The following is a 15,955-nucleotide window of genomic DNA, read 5'->3' on the forward strand; positions in this document are numbered from 1 at the left end:
TCTGCCCCTCTCCCATTCATACATACTATCTCTCAAAAGTAAATAAACATTTAAAAACTTTGAAAAAAATATTTGTCCGAAAAAATTGATTAAAAATAATTTAACCATTACATTTTAAGGGAAAATAAGGTAAGTGTGGAGGCCTTGAAACAAAGATTGTGATTTTTTTAAACTTTTATTTATTTTTCTAACATTTCGAATATTCTATATGTTGGTTTTTAATTATTTCAATTTTTTGTCCTTTCTAGGAAAATGCTTGTGCTCGGTGTGTGCTGAAATCTTGCATTTGTTGCCTTTGGTGTCTTGAAAAGTGCCTAAATTATTTAAATCAGGTAAACTATTTTAAAAATAAATTGAACATTCACTTTCAAAGATAGGTTGATTGTTTCTTCTTCTAAGATAAAACAATTGAGCTTAACTGAAAGATGTTATGTATTTCTCATGGTGCTGTACATTGTTCTTTGATCAGGTGTATCTGCTACTATCATATTCTTTTATTGATAGATTAATTAATTTATTTGAGAGAGCATGCACGCATGCATATAAGCAGGGAAGGGGCAGAAGGAGAGAGAATCTTAACTAGGCTCCACACTCAACACAGAACCTGATGTGGGGCTCAATCCCAGGAGCCTGGGATCATGACCTGAGCTAAAATCAAGAGTTGGATACTTAACTGACTAAGTCACTCAGGCTTATTTTTTTTTAAAGTATATCTTATTCTTATTTTTTAAAGTAACATATATTCAGGGCGCCTGGGTGGCTCAGTCGGTTAGGTGTCCAACTTCGGCTCAGGTCATGATCCCATGGTTCGTGGGTTCAAGCCCCACGTCAGGCTCTGTGCTGACAACTCGGAGCCTGGAGCCTGCTTCCAATTCTGTGTCTCCACTCTCTCTGAGACCCTCCCCTGCTCATGCTGTCTCTCTCCCTCTCTCTCTCTCAGAAATAAATAAAATATTAAAAAATAAAAAATAAAAGTAACATATGTTCTTACCAAGGCTTGTTATTAATTAATTGTAACATGAGGATAAATTAGAGTTCATCTTTCTGGAAAGACATTTATCTCTTATACCTTAATTCACATCCTTTCATCTTTGATTTTCCGTAAATCTCTCTACTCTAGCCATATTTCTTTAATTCTTCTTTTAAATGTTGTTGGAGAGGTGCCTGGCTGGCTCAGTCAATAGAGCATGTGACTCTTGACCTTGGGATTGGGAGTTCAAGTTTCACATTGGACATGGAGCATACTTTTAAAAAATGAATGAATGAATGAATGCTGTTTGAAAGATTTAGTTTAGTAGAAAGCCATTGTGGCACTTAAACTCACTTTTTGCTGCTGTCTACTATTATTCAAAGCTGGTGTGCTCTCTATCCTGATACTTTTTTTGGGGGGGTCCAACTGCTTGAGGTCTATGATCCTGGCCTAGAAGATATTATCAGAGGAAGTGCTATCATTTCTCAAATTAAGTGAAGGAATTGGTATTATAGGGTAACATTTCTTAGGAAGCAGGTTGGTCCTCTGTCTTTCTGTGTCTGGGCACACAGGACTTGATGTGAAACATTCTTCTCATGTTTTCTTCATCTTCCTTTTTTCCCCACTTCTCTACATTCCTTGAAAATCAGTTGTAATGTACCGGTGCCCTCATCTAATAGAGCAAAGATAAAAATGGACTTTCTCACCATTTACCTCTCAGTGAGTGAAGAGTAGCATTGCACTTTCCCTTCATTCAAGGACAGTCAAAAAATGGTAGTCCTGTGGCCGTGGTGTTGAGCTTGCCCAGAGTTTGCTTTATTATAGCTCTATGGTTAATATAAAAATGTTGGCTTGACATTTCATTAGCAAAAGAAATTCTTGTAGATAATAATACTGTATGGATGCAAAGTGTTTGGAAGGTCATTATTAAAATAATCAGTAATAGCCATAGCAGTCTGAAAAATCACATTCTTTAAAATTTGGTTTGGGACCAAGTCATCCTTATCAAAAAGTTGGTGGATACACCAAAAATACTCATCATTACATTTTGTACCCATCACTAAATAGCTTCTCCACAGAGAGAGATGCTAAACCTAGCTCTGTATTATCTGAATCTAAAGCAGACTCCAGGCTCTGAGCTGTCAGCACAGAGCCCAACAAAGGGCTTGAACTCGTGAACCACAAGATCATGACCTAAGCCGAAGTCGGATGCTTAACTGACTAAGCCACTCAAACATCCTGGTTTTTGTGTATTTTTAATCTTCATTAGGTAGGTATGATGTTTGAAGATTCAGGGGAAGCACTAAAAGAGGAATAAATCAAATAAGCGAGTGAAGGCTTAGGGGGAGTGATTCTGAACTAATACTTAGTTCTTCTTGGGAATATGAAATGCTGTGATATGAACACTGATTACCCAGGGTGCTTCACGTCTGCTATTTTCACAGGAATTTCACTCGAAATGAGGTCAACATATTGAAGATATTAGAACATTTTCTCCCCTGACAGGTTAAGCATAAGCATTGGTTGCCAATGGAATTTTTTTAAACCCTTGTTCCTGTGAAATGTTTCAGAGCTGGGTGGGTACCCATCTGTTTGAAGTATTCAAGATGATAGGAATCATGGCAGTACTGAATAGATGAGATCTAGAGCCTTTTCTACAATTTGGAAAAACAGCAGGGTCTAAGAGTCTGATCTGCCAGTGTTTGAAGGGGCATTCTTCTCAGTGCTGCCCCATACATTTGGCAGTTACGAGATTAGTGCTTTGCTAGAGATCAAGCCAGAGCTGACACTGAGATATCAGGCAGCTCACTCCTTCCCTTTTGTCTCTGCTACTTATCACCGCTTTCAGAAAATGAAGTTCCATACACATAGGATTGAGTCCACACTAATAGAGCCTTGTTGGAGAAGGCACAATGGATAATTAGGGGGCCATTCAGTCGAGAGAGCCCAGATATTAAAGGTGCGTTTCAGTCCCAACATTGTTACTGTTTGGCAAGCTCAGTGAAACCTTGGAGTCTCGGTTTCCTTCAGTAAGTGGAGAAAAACATACTTATCCTCGTAGGCTTTAGGTAAGGATGATATATAATGCAGATAAATCAACTCTCACAGTGCCTGGCTCTAGGTCATCACTTAGTGTTATCATCCTCCCCCGCCCCCATCATTTTATTGTTTTATAAAGAACTCCCAGTGTTTTTACTCTAAGATAAGAGAGCTCTGGCCACAATAAAACAAGAGGTAGTTCTAAAGATGTATCTATTTTCTCTAAAAGTAAATGTAATGTAAAACACTGAGGAGGTTATAAAACTAAGACAAGACAAAACAAAACATCACCCATGATCTCACCATGCTAACATAACAGTTACTTTCACTGAAATATTTACTGTTAGCTTTCAGGAGAAGTTTCTACTTTATCACTGCAGTTTGGTAATGTCTTATCAGACTTTACTTATAGACTGTTTTATCAGTCTGTAAACCCCAATTGTAAAATGGCGGTAATAATAGTATCTGTAGTGCCCATGGATTCAGATAGATGGTATCTACCAGACTCCAAGCATGTGCCTGGACACAGCAAGTCCTCTGTCATGACGACTCTTCTGTAGTATAGAATAGTTCTATATAGTATAGAATAAGTTCTAGATGTTCAAGATTGGTTTCTTTTACGTTTTTTAAATATGCAGTGGTTTTTATTGTTCTCTTCTCAGGACTTTCAAACTTTTTATGGTTTTGCACTTGGCTTTGATGCTTAGAAAGGTTTTCCCCCACCCTCCCACCTCAAGATCAAGTAATTATTCTAGTGTTTTTCTCTGTAGCTTTTTAAAAGTTTACTTTTTTCTTTTCTTTTCTTCTTCTTCTTTTTTTAATAAGGAGGCTCCATGTCTAGTGTGGATCTTGAACTCATGACCCCACAACCCTTATATCAAGAGTCACACGTGCTCTACCAATTGAGCTAGCCAGGTGCCCTACTTTTTTAGTTTTAGGATTTAATCAGTTATCCCAGAACCAGTTAGTGATTAATCTATTCTTTCTGCTGCTGTGAAATGTCAGTTTGATCATATATTAAATTCTTATATATCATTCTTATGTCTTACTATCTTTTCTGTACCATTGATCTGCCTATGCTTTTATCAGTACTCCAATATGTAGTTACCATAGCTTCATTACATACCCCACATATTTTATAATACAAATCCCTCACATTCTGATTTTTCAGAAATTTCTTTTCTGAAATTCTTTTCTAATCACCTGTTTATCTTCTGAAATTATCTTTGGAGTGTTCAATAAGATACAGTGAAATAATGCTAATTATAATGCCAGCCAGTATTTACTGAGCACTTACCATGTGCTCACACTTTATAGACAGTGTCTCCCGTTTAGAGAAACCATTTGGCAATGGTTAACAATTAGTTAATGCCTGTTTGCACCGTTTTCCTCCTATCCTTTCTTTTGCTTCTCTCCTGAGATCAGCATGCAACTTGAAGTCAAAAGCCTTGATCAGGGCTGGACAACACAAACTGTCTGGGGCCAGTCGAGGTGCATTATGTGACTCATGGAAATTAGTGCAGCAGAGAGGGTCTAAGGCAATAGAGAGTGGCAGAGACTGGTAACCTGTGGAGTTCATATTCCATCGAAAGAGGGCAGTCACTTCTAAGCTTTAGTACATTCTTGCCAATGTGAGAATTTATAGATAATTTATAACTTTTCTAGTTTTTTCAAGAGAAGCCAGAATTCTAGATGTTTACATTTTATCTCTTGTTATTACATTTTATCTCTTGCTATTAAAATATAAATATATATAAACATATAAAATATAAACAAAAATAAAATATAAACATATACATATAAATAACTGAATGAGCCAGGGCAAATAAGATCTTTGGGCCATACAATGTCATTTGTCCATGGGCCGCCAGTGCTTTAGAGAATTAGTAGAGAAAAGGGTTGATATGGAGGTAGAGTAGGCCACAGTCATTTTGTAGCACAGTATGAAATCCCATAATCCCAGGCCATGCTCCACTGCCAAACCACATGGAAAATACAGCTGGCTTCAAAAAAGAGCTTTAGATTTTCAAAATAAGCCATTAATTATTTATAGCATAGGTGCTGGAGCTTTGCACATCAACAGAGGGAACTGCAAACTGTTCTTTGTTTCTGCGGGTGCTTGTGTTAATGTGACAGTGAAGGTGATTGCATATCTCATCTAACAGAATTTACTGTAAGTGGAGAGACTGTTACAACTAGACTATGTTTCTTGTGGGCATTGGATTATTCAGGTCTTGGTTTACTTTGACACCACTTGGAGATAGCACATTTAATACTGGAGAAAATCTGCTCTCTGGCCACCAAGCTTATAAGATTATAAAGCTGTTCTCTACATACTATGAGTGGGAGTTGCAGAGAATATTTTCTAAGCACCTACCACCTGATACTATACTAAGCACTTAATATATATTGTTATTTTCTCTTCACAACTCTATAAGGAAGGCTCATTTCCTCTGTCTTATAAATGAGAAAGTTGAGACTAGCATCTTGTGATAGATCATATGACCTAGAAGTGAAAGAAGGTTTCAAATCTAAGTTTGCCTTGTTCTTGCCATATCTCCGTTTCCCATATAAATAGATATCTGTGTTATGTAACACAAAGAAGACTAAAAAGTATAGATTACTATAGAGAATAGCAGACATTTCAAACTTTGATGTTTCCTACTGTAAACTAAGACAGGTGATGGTTTTAAAGGCAATCAATGTAAGATTTGCAATATATTTTTAATTCTTATTTTTCTTAAAAAGACTTAAGAATTTAGAACCAAACTAAATGAAATGTATGGTGTAGATTGGACTTTGTGCCCACTCTGTTCCTTGTTCAAAATAAGAATGGGATCATTTTAATTACCTTTTCCCTTATTTAATTTATAATGATCCACACATAGTTTCATAGACCTGTTTCCTTTTTCCTACCATTGTTATCTAGCTTGTCACTTTAAGTGAGTTATTACATAAATATTTTAAATTTAAAGAGAATCTCTAGGTCGACATGTTAAGAAAGGAAAGATGTGACAATGTAGAAGCTATGTTCCGGGACATGTGGCCAGGCAGGCCTGGGTTACCTACATGGTGACCTTCTACCCTAACATTTTCTTACACAGGACTTTTTCACCTCACCCTGTCATATAAAAATGTTACCAGGGATAGGGCACCTGGGTGGCTCAGTCAGTTAAGCATCCGACTTCGGCTCAGGTCATGATCTCACGGTTTGTGGGTTCGAGCCCTGCATCGGGTTCTGTGCTGACAGCTCAGAGCCTGGAGCCTGCTTCAGATTCTGTGTCTCCCTCTCTCTCTGCCCCTCCCCCACTCATGCTCTATCTCTCTCTGTCTCAAAAATAAACCAACAAACAAAAATGTTACCAGGGACCACTTGAGCTAACAGTCATCCTTTTAAAAAGCTTCCTGGGTGGTCTGGGAGTTAAATAGTCTTAAGCCTATATCCTTAGATGTTGGGCACTGGTTAAATGTTAATCATTGATGCCTCTCTGTGGCCAGTCTAGCTCAAGATCGGGAGGGTCGTCTGAGAAGAGGTAGGTGGGCTCAAAAAAATCTTAACTAAGTAATTGAGCAGAAAGTTCAGAGAACACTAATAGGGAAAGCCACAAGGAACTCAGAATTTCTTGAGAACCTTTGTGTGAATCCTTTCAGACTAGGAGGTACAGAAGTGGAAGAAGATTTCATTGTCCTGCTGTGATCTGTAGCATAATTTTCTTCTTGAAGAGGTAACTTGACCTTTGCATGTCACATGCAGCTCATCTTCCTGACTTGGGAGTGGGAGAAAGAGTTTATAAAATATCCACTTAACTTTTTTTGGTTAGGTTGAATACAAAGGAGTTGAACAGATCTGTAGGAATGTTGCCAAGAAGGCTAAATTTCTGTGAGCATATCCAACCCTGGAACGTATGAGCAGAGAAAAGAAATTACTGCTGCCTCTTTCTATGTCCACAGAGAAATAGGCTTCTGCTCTCAATGTAGGTGGGACATGTGGGGCCGGGTGGAGAGAGAAGAAAGAAGTGAGAAAGGAGGAATAATAATTTCTTCTGAAAATGAATGAGGAGAATAAATAACTTTTATGGTTGAGTTTGGAGGTGTTAGGCCCTCTCCAAGTCATCTGGTTTGATGATAACAAAGGACAGAGATTGGAAGTATATGAATCCTCTCTGGCTCCTGTCCCTTTTCAAAGAAGGTCATGTTCAAATTGAGAAGGGTAGAATAGCATAGTTAAGAGTGACTTGTCTGTCCTTGTTGAGGAGATGAGATTTAGAACAGTACCTGGTTGATTTAAATGGGTTTTCCACTATCCCTGATTCTAGCCATTAGAATGCCTTTTTTTTGTTTTTAATTTCATGAAGCATCTCATAATCAATATATAGTTAATATGGTAGGGTATTTTCCCCTGAAAACTTGTTATTAAGTAACTGGTTCATTAGTTTCTTGATCATTTTTTAGAATAAGGGAAATAAGGTATTTTCCTTATGGGATATTCTGTCTCAAATCACTACAGAATCTGTCAATCGTTGAACTGAAGAATTATAGTAAAAGGTTGCTAAACAAACCACCGAAAGGTTGTGTATAGGGAAAGTTACCAAAAGACTAGAAATGAGAAAGTGGGGTTCGTATTTCAAAAGGAATAAGATGGCTTCCATAGACCATGAACAAGGTTGATATTGATCCTGGGCAATACTCTAGAACAAGGGACAGCAAAGTTTTCTTGTAAAGGACAAGATAGTAAATATTTTGGCTTTGTGGCCATATAGACTCTGTCACAATTGCTCAGTTCTGCCATTACAGTGTGAAAACAGCTGTGCTAAACAATATGTAAGCAAATGAACACTGCTGTGTTCCATTAAAACTTTTTTTTTAATAAAAGTAGGCAGCAGGTCAGATTTGGCAACCTCTACTTTAGAATACATTATTGAATTTTTTGTGTGTGTGGGTATGTAGGGAACTGGTCGGGCTTGGTTCTTTGAGAATAAATCAGGCCTGGGAAGTTCTCCATCATTTTTCAGCAGAGTTATTGTTACATAAGATCAAAAGTATAGTTTATTTTGAGGTCATTGAGGCATTTGGCAGAATGTTTCAAAAGAATCTTTATAGAAGATGAAGAAATGTGGACCACTGCAGTTAGATGGTTAACTCTTTCATGCCTACTGTCTTTTAACTGATAAGATGACCATATATGAGAGCAAGGCATAAACAAATGCTACTAGAACAATTTAATAGTATCATTTCTTTAAAATACTCTATAAGCTTTTGAGATAAAAAGAACTGCAAACACAATGTAATATATTCTGATAATAAATTATCCCAATTTGTTTGATGGAATTATATATATTAAAATCATACTGTGTTTCTAAAAGAGTATCATTATTTCCTACTGCTCCATTGCTGAAAAAGTAATGTGTCCTTCTCAGTACAGTTTGCACCCCTTGGCCCTGAAATAGTCTGCATTTTTAATCAACAAATTTAATTCTGGAATGGCAAATTGAATTTTTAGTAATTCCTCCAACTTCATCTTCGTACCGGGTCCCTATTAACTAACAAGCATACAATAGGAACATTCAGAAATTAAAGACTGTCTCTCCCAAGTTCCCTCTTTAAAGGGGAATGGGAGATATAGGCTTCTAGTTATGAAATAAATAAGTCCTAGGGCGCCTGGGTGGCTCAGTCAGTTGAGCGTCTGACTTCGGCTCGGGTCATGATCTCACTCATGGGTTCAAGCCCCTCATCGGGCTCTGTGCTGGCAGCTCGGAGCCTGGAGCCTGCTTTGGATTCTGTGTCTCCTCTCTCTACCTCTCCCCTGCTCATGTTCTGTCTCTGTCTCTCTCAAAATAAATAAACATTAAAAAGATTAAAAACAAAAACAAACAGAAATGAATAAGTCCTGGAGATGAAGGGCACAGCATAGGGAAAATAGTCAATGGTATTGTAATAATATATGGTGACAAATGGTAGCTAACTGGTGGTGAGGATCATATAAATTATAGAGTTATGGAATCACTATATTGTATAGCTGAAGCTATTGTAACATCATGTGTCATTGTCGGCTATACTTAAGTTAAAAAAAAAAACTTTACAGACGACATAGTATAAAGTAAGCCCTTCATGTATACCAGTTTTTCAACAATTTAAGTCTGCACTAAACCAAAAATTCTTCAGGTCTAAGTTTTAGTCACAAAATCTATAAAGTTTCCCTTCCTAAGATGCAGATTTATTTGATGTTTTAGTACTTACTCACATTTTCCAGAAAATGCCAATCCTCTTTTAGAATCCAATGTAAAAAGGGGGAAAAAAATCAGAGTCTGTGACAGAGGGTCACAGGGTACATGGAGCAGCAGAAGCAGATATAATTGAATAAAAGTGTGTCAGCTGGGACTCAGTACTACAAGGGACAGAAAGCTAGCTCAATCTGGCCTAAAAAAGGAAAAAGAAACAGAGGGAGAGAGAAAGGAGTAGAGAGAGAGAGAGGAAAGGGGAGATATTTAGCAATTTATTAGCCTCTGTGACTGAAAAGTCCAGTCATCTGGCTAGTTCCTAATCATGCAGATATGGCCACCAAGTACTAGTAATGGGTTTCTCTCTGCTCTGACCTCCATGATGTTAGCCTTACCCTCCGTTATACATTGTGACCCCCAGCAGTTTCAGGTTCTTCCCATATCATGGTTGCAAAATAGCCACAGCAGTTTGTAGCCTTGCATCACGCTATCTGGGAAAATGAGAGAGCTGCTTTGTCAGGAGCTCCCATGTAAGAAGAGAAAGGAAACTTCTTTTTCCAGAAGCCCCAAGGAACATCTTTTACCTTCTTTGGCTCTATTAGTTTATGTACCAATTCCTGAAGCAATCATTGTGGAGAGGAGTAGAACACGCTGATTGGCTCATATCAATCAAGGCCCACCCCCAGAGCTACAGGTAGTGTCCCTGACTCAGACTCTAAGAGAATGGAGGACTGTTTCCTCAAAGGGGATTTGGGGTCCTGCTCCCAGGAAGGAGGGGTATGTTGGGCAACAAACGGCTGTCTACCACAAGAGCTGTAGAAGTGACAGCATGAAAGAAAACACCAAAGAGGAGATGATAGATGTTCCAGGTAAAACATCACAGCATCCTTATACCTTTACATATTTGTGTATTTAAAGAATCACTGAAATGGTAATAATACATCACGATATTCATAGTGATGAACCTGAAACATCCAGGAAAGGTTAAATTATGTTTGATTTACTGAGACAGGGAAGAAATTAATAGATGTTGGAAAAATTTGTGTGTGTTAATAAATGTCAGTGTTTTAAAAGGACTAAAACTAAGCCAACCAAAAAGCTCTTTTTACCATATCAGGCCTGTTTTCTTTTTAATGTCTTGAATTTCCTTGCACTTAATCTTAACCTGTACCTCACCAAAGCCATAGGTTTAACTGTGGACTGTTTTTACAAGTTGTGCTTCCATTGTATTCTGTTTATATCTTAACAAGGTAAAAATCACATTTATTAATGAAAATATTGTTTTTCACTTTTGTCCAGAATGCATACACAGCCACAGCTATCAACAGCACCAACTTCTGCACCTCCGCCAAGGACGCCTTTGTCATTCTTGTGGAGAATGCTTTACGAGTAGCTGCCATCAACACGGTGGGGGATTTCATGTTATTCCTAGGCAAGGTAAGACCAAATATGTTATCTGACACACACAGTGAAGTTTTGCATGTATGTAGGTATGTATGTACATTTGCATATATATATTTTTTGCATACATATATATATTCTTTTCATTTGAAAAATGTCTAGCCTACCAAAAAACTATAAGTAATATATGCAATATAAAGGAAGCACTTACAAAGCCCTTAATATGCATTAGTCACTGTTCTAAGTACTTTACATGTATGGTGTTCATTTAATCCTAACAACAAATTTGTGAAGGAAGTTCTATTATTATCTTCATTTTACAGATGGAGAAACTGAGGCACGGCAGTTCAGTAATTTGCCCATGTTTCTCCTTACATAATTTGATGTATAAAGAATTTAGAAACAGCCTACTTAGTGGTTAGTGGTACTATCCCTGGAGCTTGACTGCCTGGATTTAAATCCTAGCTCTGTCACTTACTAGCTGTGGGTACATAGCCATTCTGTGCCTCAGTTTGTTCATCTATGAAACTGAGATAATAATAGAGCCAAACTCCTAGGGTTTTAAGGATTAAACTGGTTAATACATGTAGTATACATAACAAGGTGCTTGATACATTAAATTCTCTGTGAATGTTAGCTGTCATTGTTACTACATATAAACTCCTTTGAAACAGAGCTGTGAGGGAATGAGACTTTCCTGTCCTTAAAGCATCTGAAAAGAGATACTTTTTCTTTTTTTTTTTTCTTTTTTTTCTTTTTTTTAATTTATTTCTAGGAAAGAGAGAGACAGCGTGAGCAGGGGAGGGTCAGAGAGACAGGGAGACACAGACTCTGAAACAGGCTCCAGGCTCCGAGCTGGCAGTCAGCACAGAGCCCGACGCGGGGCTCGAACCCACGAACCACGAGATCATGACCTAAGCAAAAGTCGGACGCTTAACCGACTAAGCCACCCAGGCGCCCCAAGAGATACTTTTTCTATACTATTAAAATCTGCCAAATAATAAATAACATGGTAGTTGGATTTTTTTGTATCTGTATTTCAAACCATAAAATGCTCAGAAAATGTGAAAAATTGAGCTGACATCACTATAATCTATTTTTATATATGCCTTCCCAGTGTTTTTGTATAGACTTATATTTCTATGGTATAACAATTATAGCATACATACCAATTTGTTCTGTCCTTTTCACTTCATGTTATATCATATACATTTTTCATATTGCTTTGATAATCTTCATATTATTCATTATTATTATTGTCAGTATTTCATCAAATGGTATTTTTTTGTTATTGTTATGTCTGTATTTATTTATTTTGAGAGAGAGAGAAAGAGAGTGAGCTGGAGAAGAGGGATAGAGAGAGACAGAGAGAATCCCAAGCAAACTCCACACCCAGTGCAGAACCCGGCAAGGAGCTCCGTCTTAGACCATGAGATCATGACCTGAGCTGAAATCAAGGAGCAGATGTTTAACTGACTAAGCCAGTCACATGCTATTCCTGAACATTCTCTTACTACTAAACACTTAGGTTACTCCAACCACTGTGTTTTGAAAATGTTTTTGAAAAGGAAAAAAATATTTGATGTAGAGAAGCATGGAAAGTGCAGTATGGTGTTAAGTTCTCAGGCAACTGTCATCTAAAAAGAATTATAAAACTTTACAGATCGTTATTTTGAAAATTTGCAATTAAACTTACATTGTGACTGTTGGATTTATTCTTGTCATATTTTTACAATAAGAGGAAATGTTTTATAGTGAGGATTTAATAAGTTAATCTGTGTCAAGGACTGAGTATAGTGTTGATAATAGCTCTTTTATCAACTGTTGCTATTATTTATATGCTATATGCCTAATTTAGGAAGGCCTCAGATATTTTTTGTCTATTGTCTATATTATGTTTTACATACTTCTAATTTATCCCTACTGCTAAGAAGGATGTGAAATAACTTAAAAAATAAAAACATACATACCCAGAGCAATTAAAATAAAAGAGGGAGCCTGGGTGGCTCTGTTGTTAAGCATCTGACTTTGACTCAGGTCATGATCTCACAGGTTTTGAGTTTTAGCCCTTGTTGAGCGAGCACAAGCCCTGCATCAAATGAGCTTGGGCCCCACTTTGGGTTAACATGAGCCCTGCTTGAAGATATGAACAGACACTTCTCCAAAGAGGACCTCCAGATGGCCAACAAACATGAAACGATGCTCAGCATCCCTCCTCATCAGGGAAATACAAATCAAAACCACACTGACATACCACCTCACGCCGGTCAGAGTGGCTAAAATGAGCACATCAGAGAACTCTAGATGCTGGCGAGGATGTGGAGAAACGAGCACCCTCCTGCACTGTTGGTGGGAATGTAAACTGGTACAGCCCCTCTGGAAAACAGTGTGGAGGTTCCTCAGGAAACTAACAATAGAACTCCCCTAGGACCCAGCAATAGCACTGCTAGGAATTTACCCAAAGGATATAGGAGTGCTGATTATTAGGAGCACGTGTACCCCAATGTTCATAGCAGCACTCTCAACAATAGCCAAAACATGTAAAGAGCCTAAGTGTCCATCAACGGACGAATGGATCAAGAAGATGTGGTGTATCCATACAATGGAATATATGGCAATGAGAAAGAATGAAATCTGGCCATGTGTAGCAACATGGACCTTGAGGGTGTTATGCTGAGCAAATAAGTCAGGCAGAGAAGGACAAATACCATATGTTTGCACGTATAGAAGGATTAGGAGGAACTTAACGGAGGACCATGGGGCAGAAGAAGGGGGAAATGGTGGAGGAGAGGGAGAGAGGCAAACCATGAGAGACTCTTGAATGATGAGAACAAACTGAGGACTGATGGGTATGGGAGGGGAGGGGAGAGATGGACATGGAGGAGGGCACTTGTGGGGATGAGCACTAGGTGTTATATGGAAACCAACTTGACAATAAACTTATTTGTAAAAAACAAAACAAAACAAAACAAAACCATGAGCCCTGGGTGAGCACCACTTCTCTCTCTCTCAATGAATGAATGAATGAATGAATGAATAAATAAATAAGAAGTCATATATCAGAATAAGAGTCTCTCTCTCTGTCTCAATAAGTAAGTAAATAAATAAATAAAAGAGAAGCCATGTATCAGAATAAGAGAAAACAATGTAGTAGAAAACGCAATTTTTATATCTCTTTTCTTCTTTTTTTAACTTTTATTTTTTCTAATTACGTACTTTCCATAACAACATAGGGCTTGAATTCATGACCCTGAGATCAAGAGTTGCATGCTCTACTGACTAAGCCAGTGAGGCTCTCCCTCTTTTCACTTCATATTATGTCATGAGCATTTACTATTTTATTAAAAATGTTTTAAACATGGTTATACAATTGTATCATCATTTCTTCAACCAAAGCTCTAATTCTTTTTTTTTTTTTTAACAGTTAAACTGTTCTCATTTACTAATACAGAGTATGATGCAGTGAAACCATTGTATATAAATCTTTGCCTTTGTCAATCCTTATTTCCTGAGGCCAGAATCCTGGACAGTGAGTCAGAGTACATAATAGGTTTCTGGATGTGCATTACCAAATTGCTTTCCAGAAACATAAAAGTTTGAATAATATAAAATTTATAACACTGTAAAAAAATTACTTTTAAGACCTAGATAAACTTTTTTATTTAATTTATTTTTTAAAGTTTATATATTTTGGGAGAGAGAGAGAGAGAGAGAATCCCAAGCAGTCTCCTCACTGTCAGCACAGAGCCCAATGCAGGGCTTGAACTCACACACCAAGAGGTCATGACCAAAGCCAAAATCAAAAGTTGGACACGTAACTGACTGAGCCACTTGGGTATCCCAAGATAAAGTTTTTTAAAATTGAGATATCCGAAAAAGAGAAAAAAATAAGAGGGGAAAAGTATTTTGAATTTCCAACATACTAAGATAAACATTCTTTAGTTTTCTTTTTTAAGAATGTAGTTCTGATCACAGAGTACAGTAAATCTTTTTAAAAGGATTTCTTTAACTACAACTAAAAGTATCTGCTAGTATGCAAAAATGGTTCCTGATCAGATAGTTCACGTAGGTAAGATCAGAATAAGCATTATAAAAGATGGTGTTAAGAACAAACTATGGATAACACACAATGACTTGGATAAATCATGAGGGAATTTTGCTGAGTGAAAAACTCTAATCCCAGAAAGTTAAATACTGTATGATTCCATTATATAACATTCTTATATACCTTTTTTTTTTTTAAATTAAGTAAGCTCTATACCCAACGTGGGGCTTGAACTCATGACCCTGAGGTTAAGAGTCACATGCCTGGCTAAGTGAGCCAGGTACCCCAAATTATTTTCTCTTACATACTTTTTTTTTTTAAAATAAGTAAGCTCTACTCTCAAAATGGGGCTTGAACCATTTATAAACATATTTAAAATGACAACATTATGGAAATCGGGAGCAGATTTATGGTCACCCGGTTAGAACTGGAGTTGCAGGAAGGCATAGAGGAAGTTATAAAAGGCTAAAGTGAGGCATCCCCAAAGGCAAGGGAATCAAGAGCAAAAATAAACTATTGGGACCTAATCAAGATAAAAAGCTTCTGCACGGCAAAGGAAACAATCAATAAAACTAATAGGCAACTGACAGAATGGGAAAAGATAGTCGCAAATGACATATCAGATAAAGGGCTAGTATCCAAAATCTATAAGGAACTCACCAGACTCCACACCCGAACAACAAATAATCCAGTGAAGAAATGGGCATAAAACATGAACAGATACTTCTCCAAAGAGGACATCCAGATGGCCAACAGACACATGAAATGATGCTCAGTGTCCCTCATCATCAGGGAAATACAAATCAAAACCACACTGACATACTACCTTAACACCGGTCAGAGTGGCTAAAATGAACAAATAAGGAGACTCTAGATTCTGGCAAGGATGTGGAGAAACAGGCACCCTCCTGCACTGTTGGTGGGAATGTAAACTGGTACAGCCCCTCTGGAAAACAGTGTGGAGGTTCCTCAAAAAATTAACAGTAGAACTCCCCTAGGGGCCAGCAATAGCACTGCTAGGAATTTACCCGAGGGATACAGGAGTGCTGATGCATAGGGGCACATGTACCCCAATGTTCATAGCAGCACTCTCAACAATGGCCAAAGCATGGAAAGAGCCTAAGTGTCCATCAACGGACAAATGGATCAAGAAGATGTGGTTTATCTGTACCATGGAATACTACATGGCAATGAGAAAGAATGAAATCTGGCCATGTGTAGCAACATGGATGGAACTTTAGGGTGTTATGCTGAGTGAAATAAGTCAGGCAGAGAAGGACA

At 37.6% G+C, this 15,955-nt stretch overlaps 1 protein-coding gene across 1 annotated transcript in view; it reads left to right on the forward strand.

Annotated features, from left to right (window-relative positions):
• SLC44A1 (solute carrier family 44 member 1) overlaps positions 1-15,955 on the forward strand; it is a 125,708-nt gene that overhangs the window by 96,990 nt on the left and 12,763 nt on the right. Inside the window, exons 12-13 of the mRNA XM_077769757.1 lie at positions 249-332; positions 10,528-10,665. Of these exons, the coding sequence (XP_077625883.1) occupies positions 249-332; positions 10,528-10,665 (222 nt within the window). The remainder of the gene's footprint in view (positions 1-248; positions 333-10,527; positions 10,666-15,955) is intronic.

This window comes from Crocuta crocuta, unplaced genomic scaffold (genome assembly GCF_008692635.1).
Source record: "Crocuta crocuta isolate KB4526 unplaced genomic scaffold, BGI_CrCroc_1.0 scaffold95, whole genome shotgun sequence".
NCBI classification, from domain to species: Eukaryota; Metazoa; Chordata; class Mammalia; order Carnivora; family Hyaenidae; genus Crocuta; species Crocuta crocuta.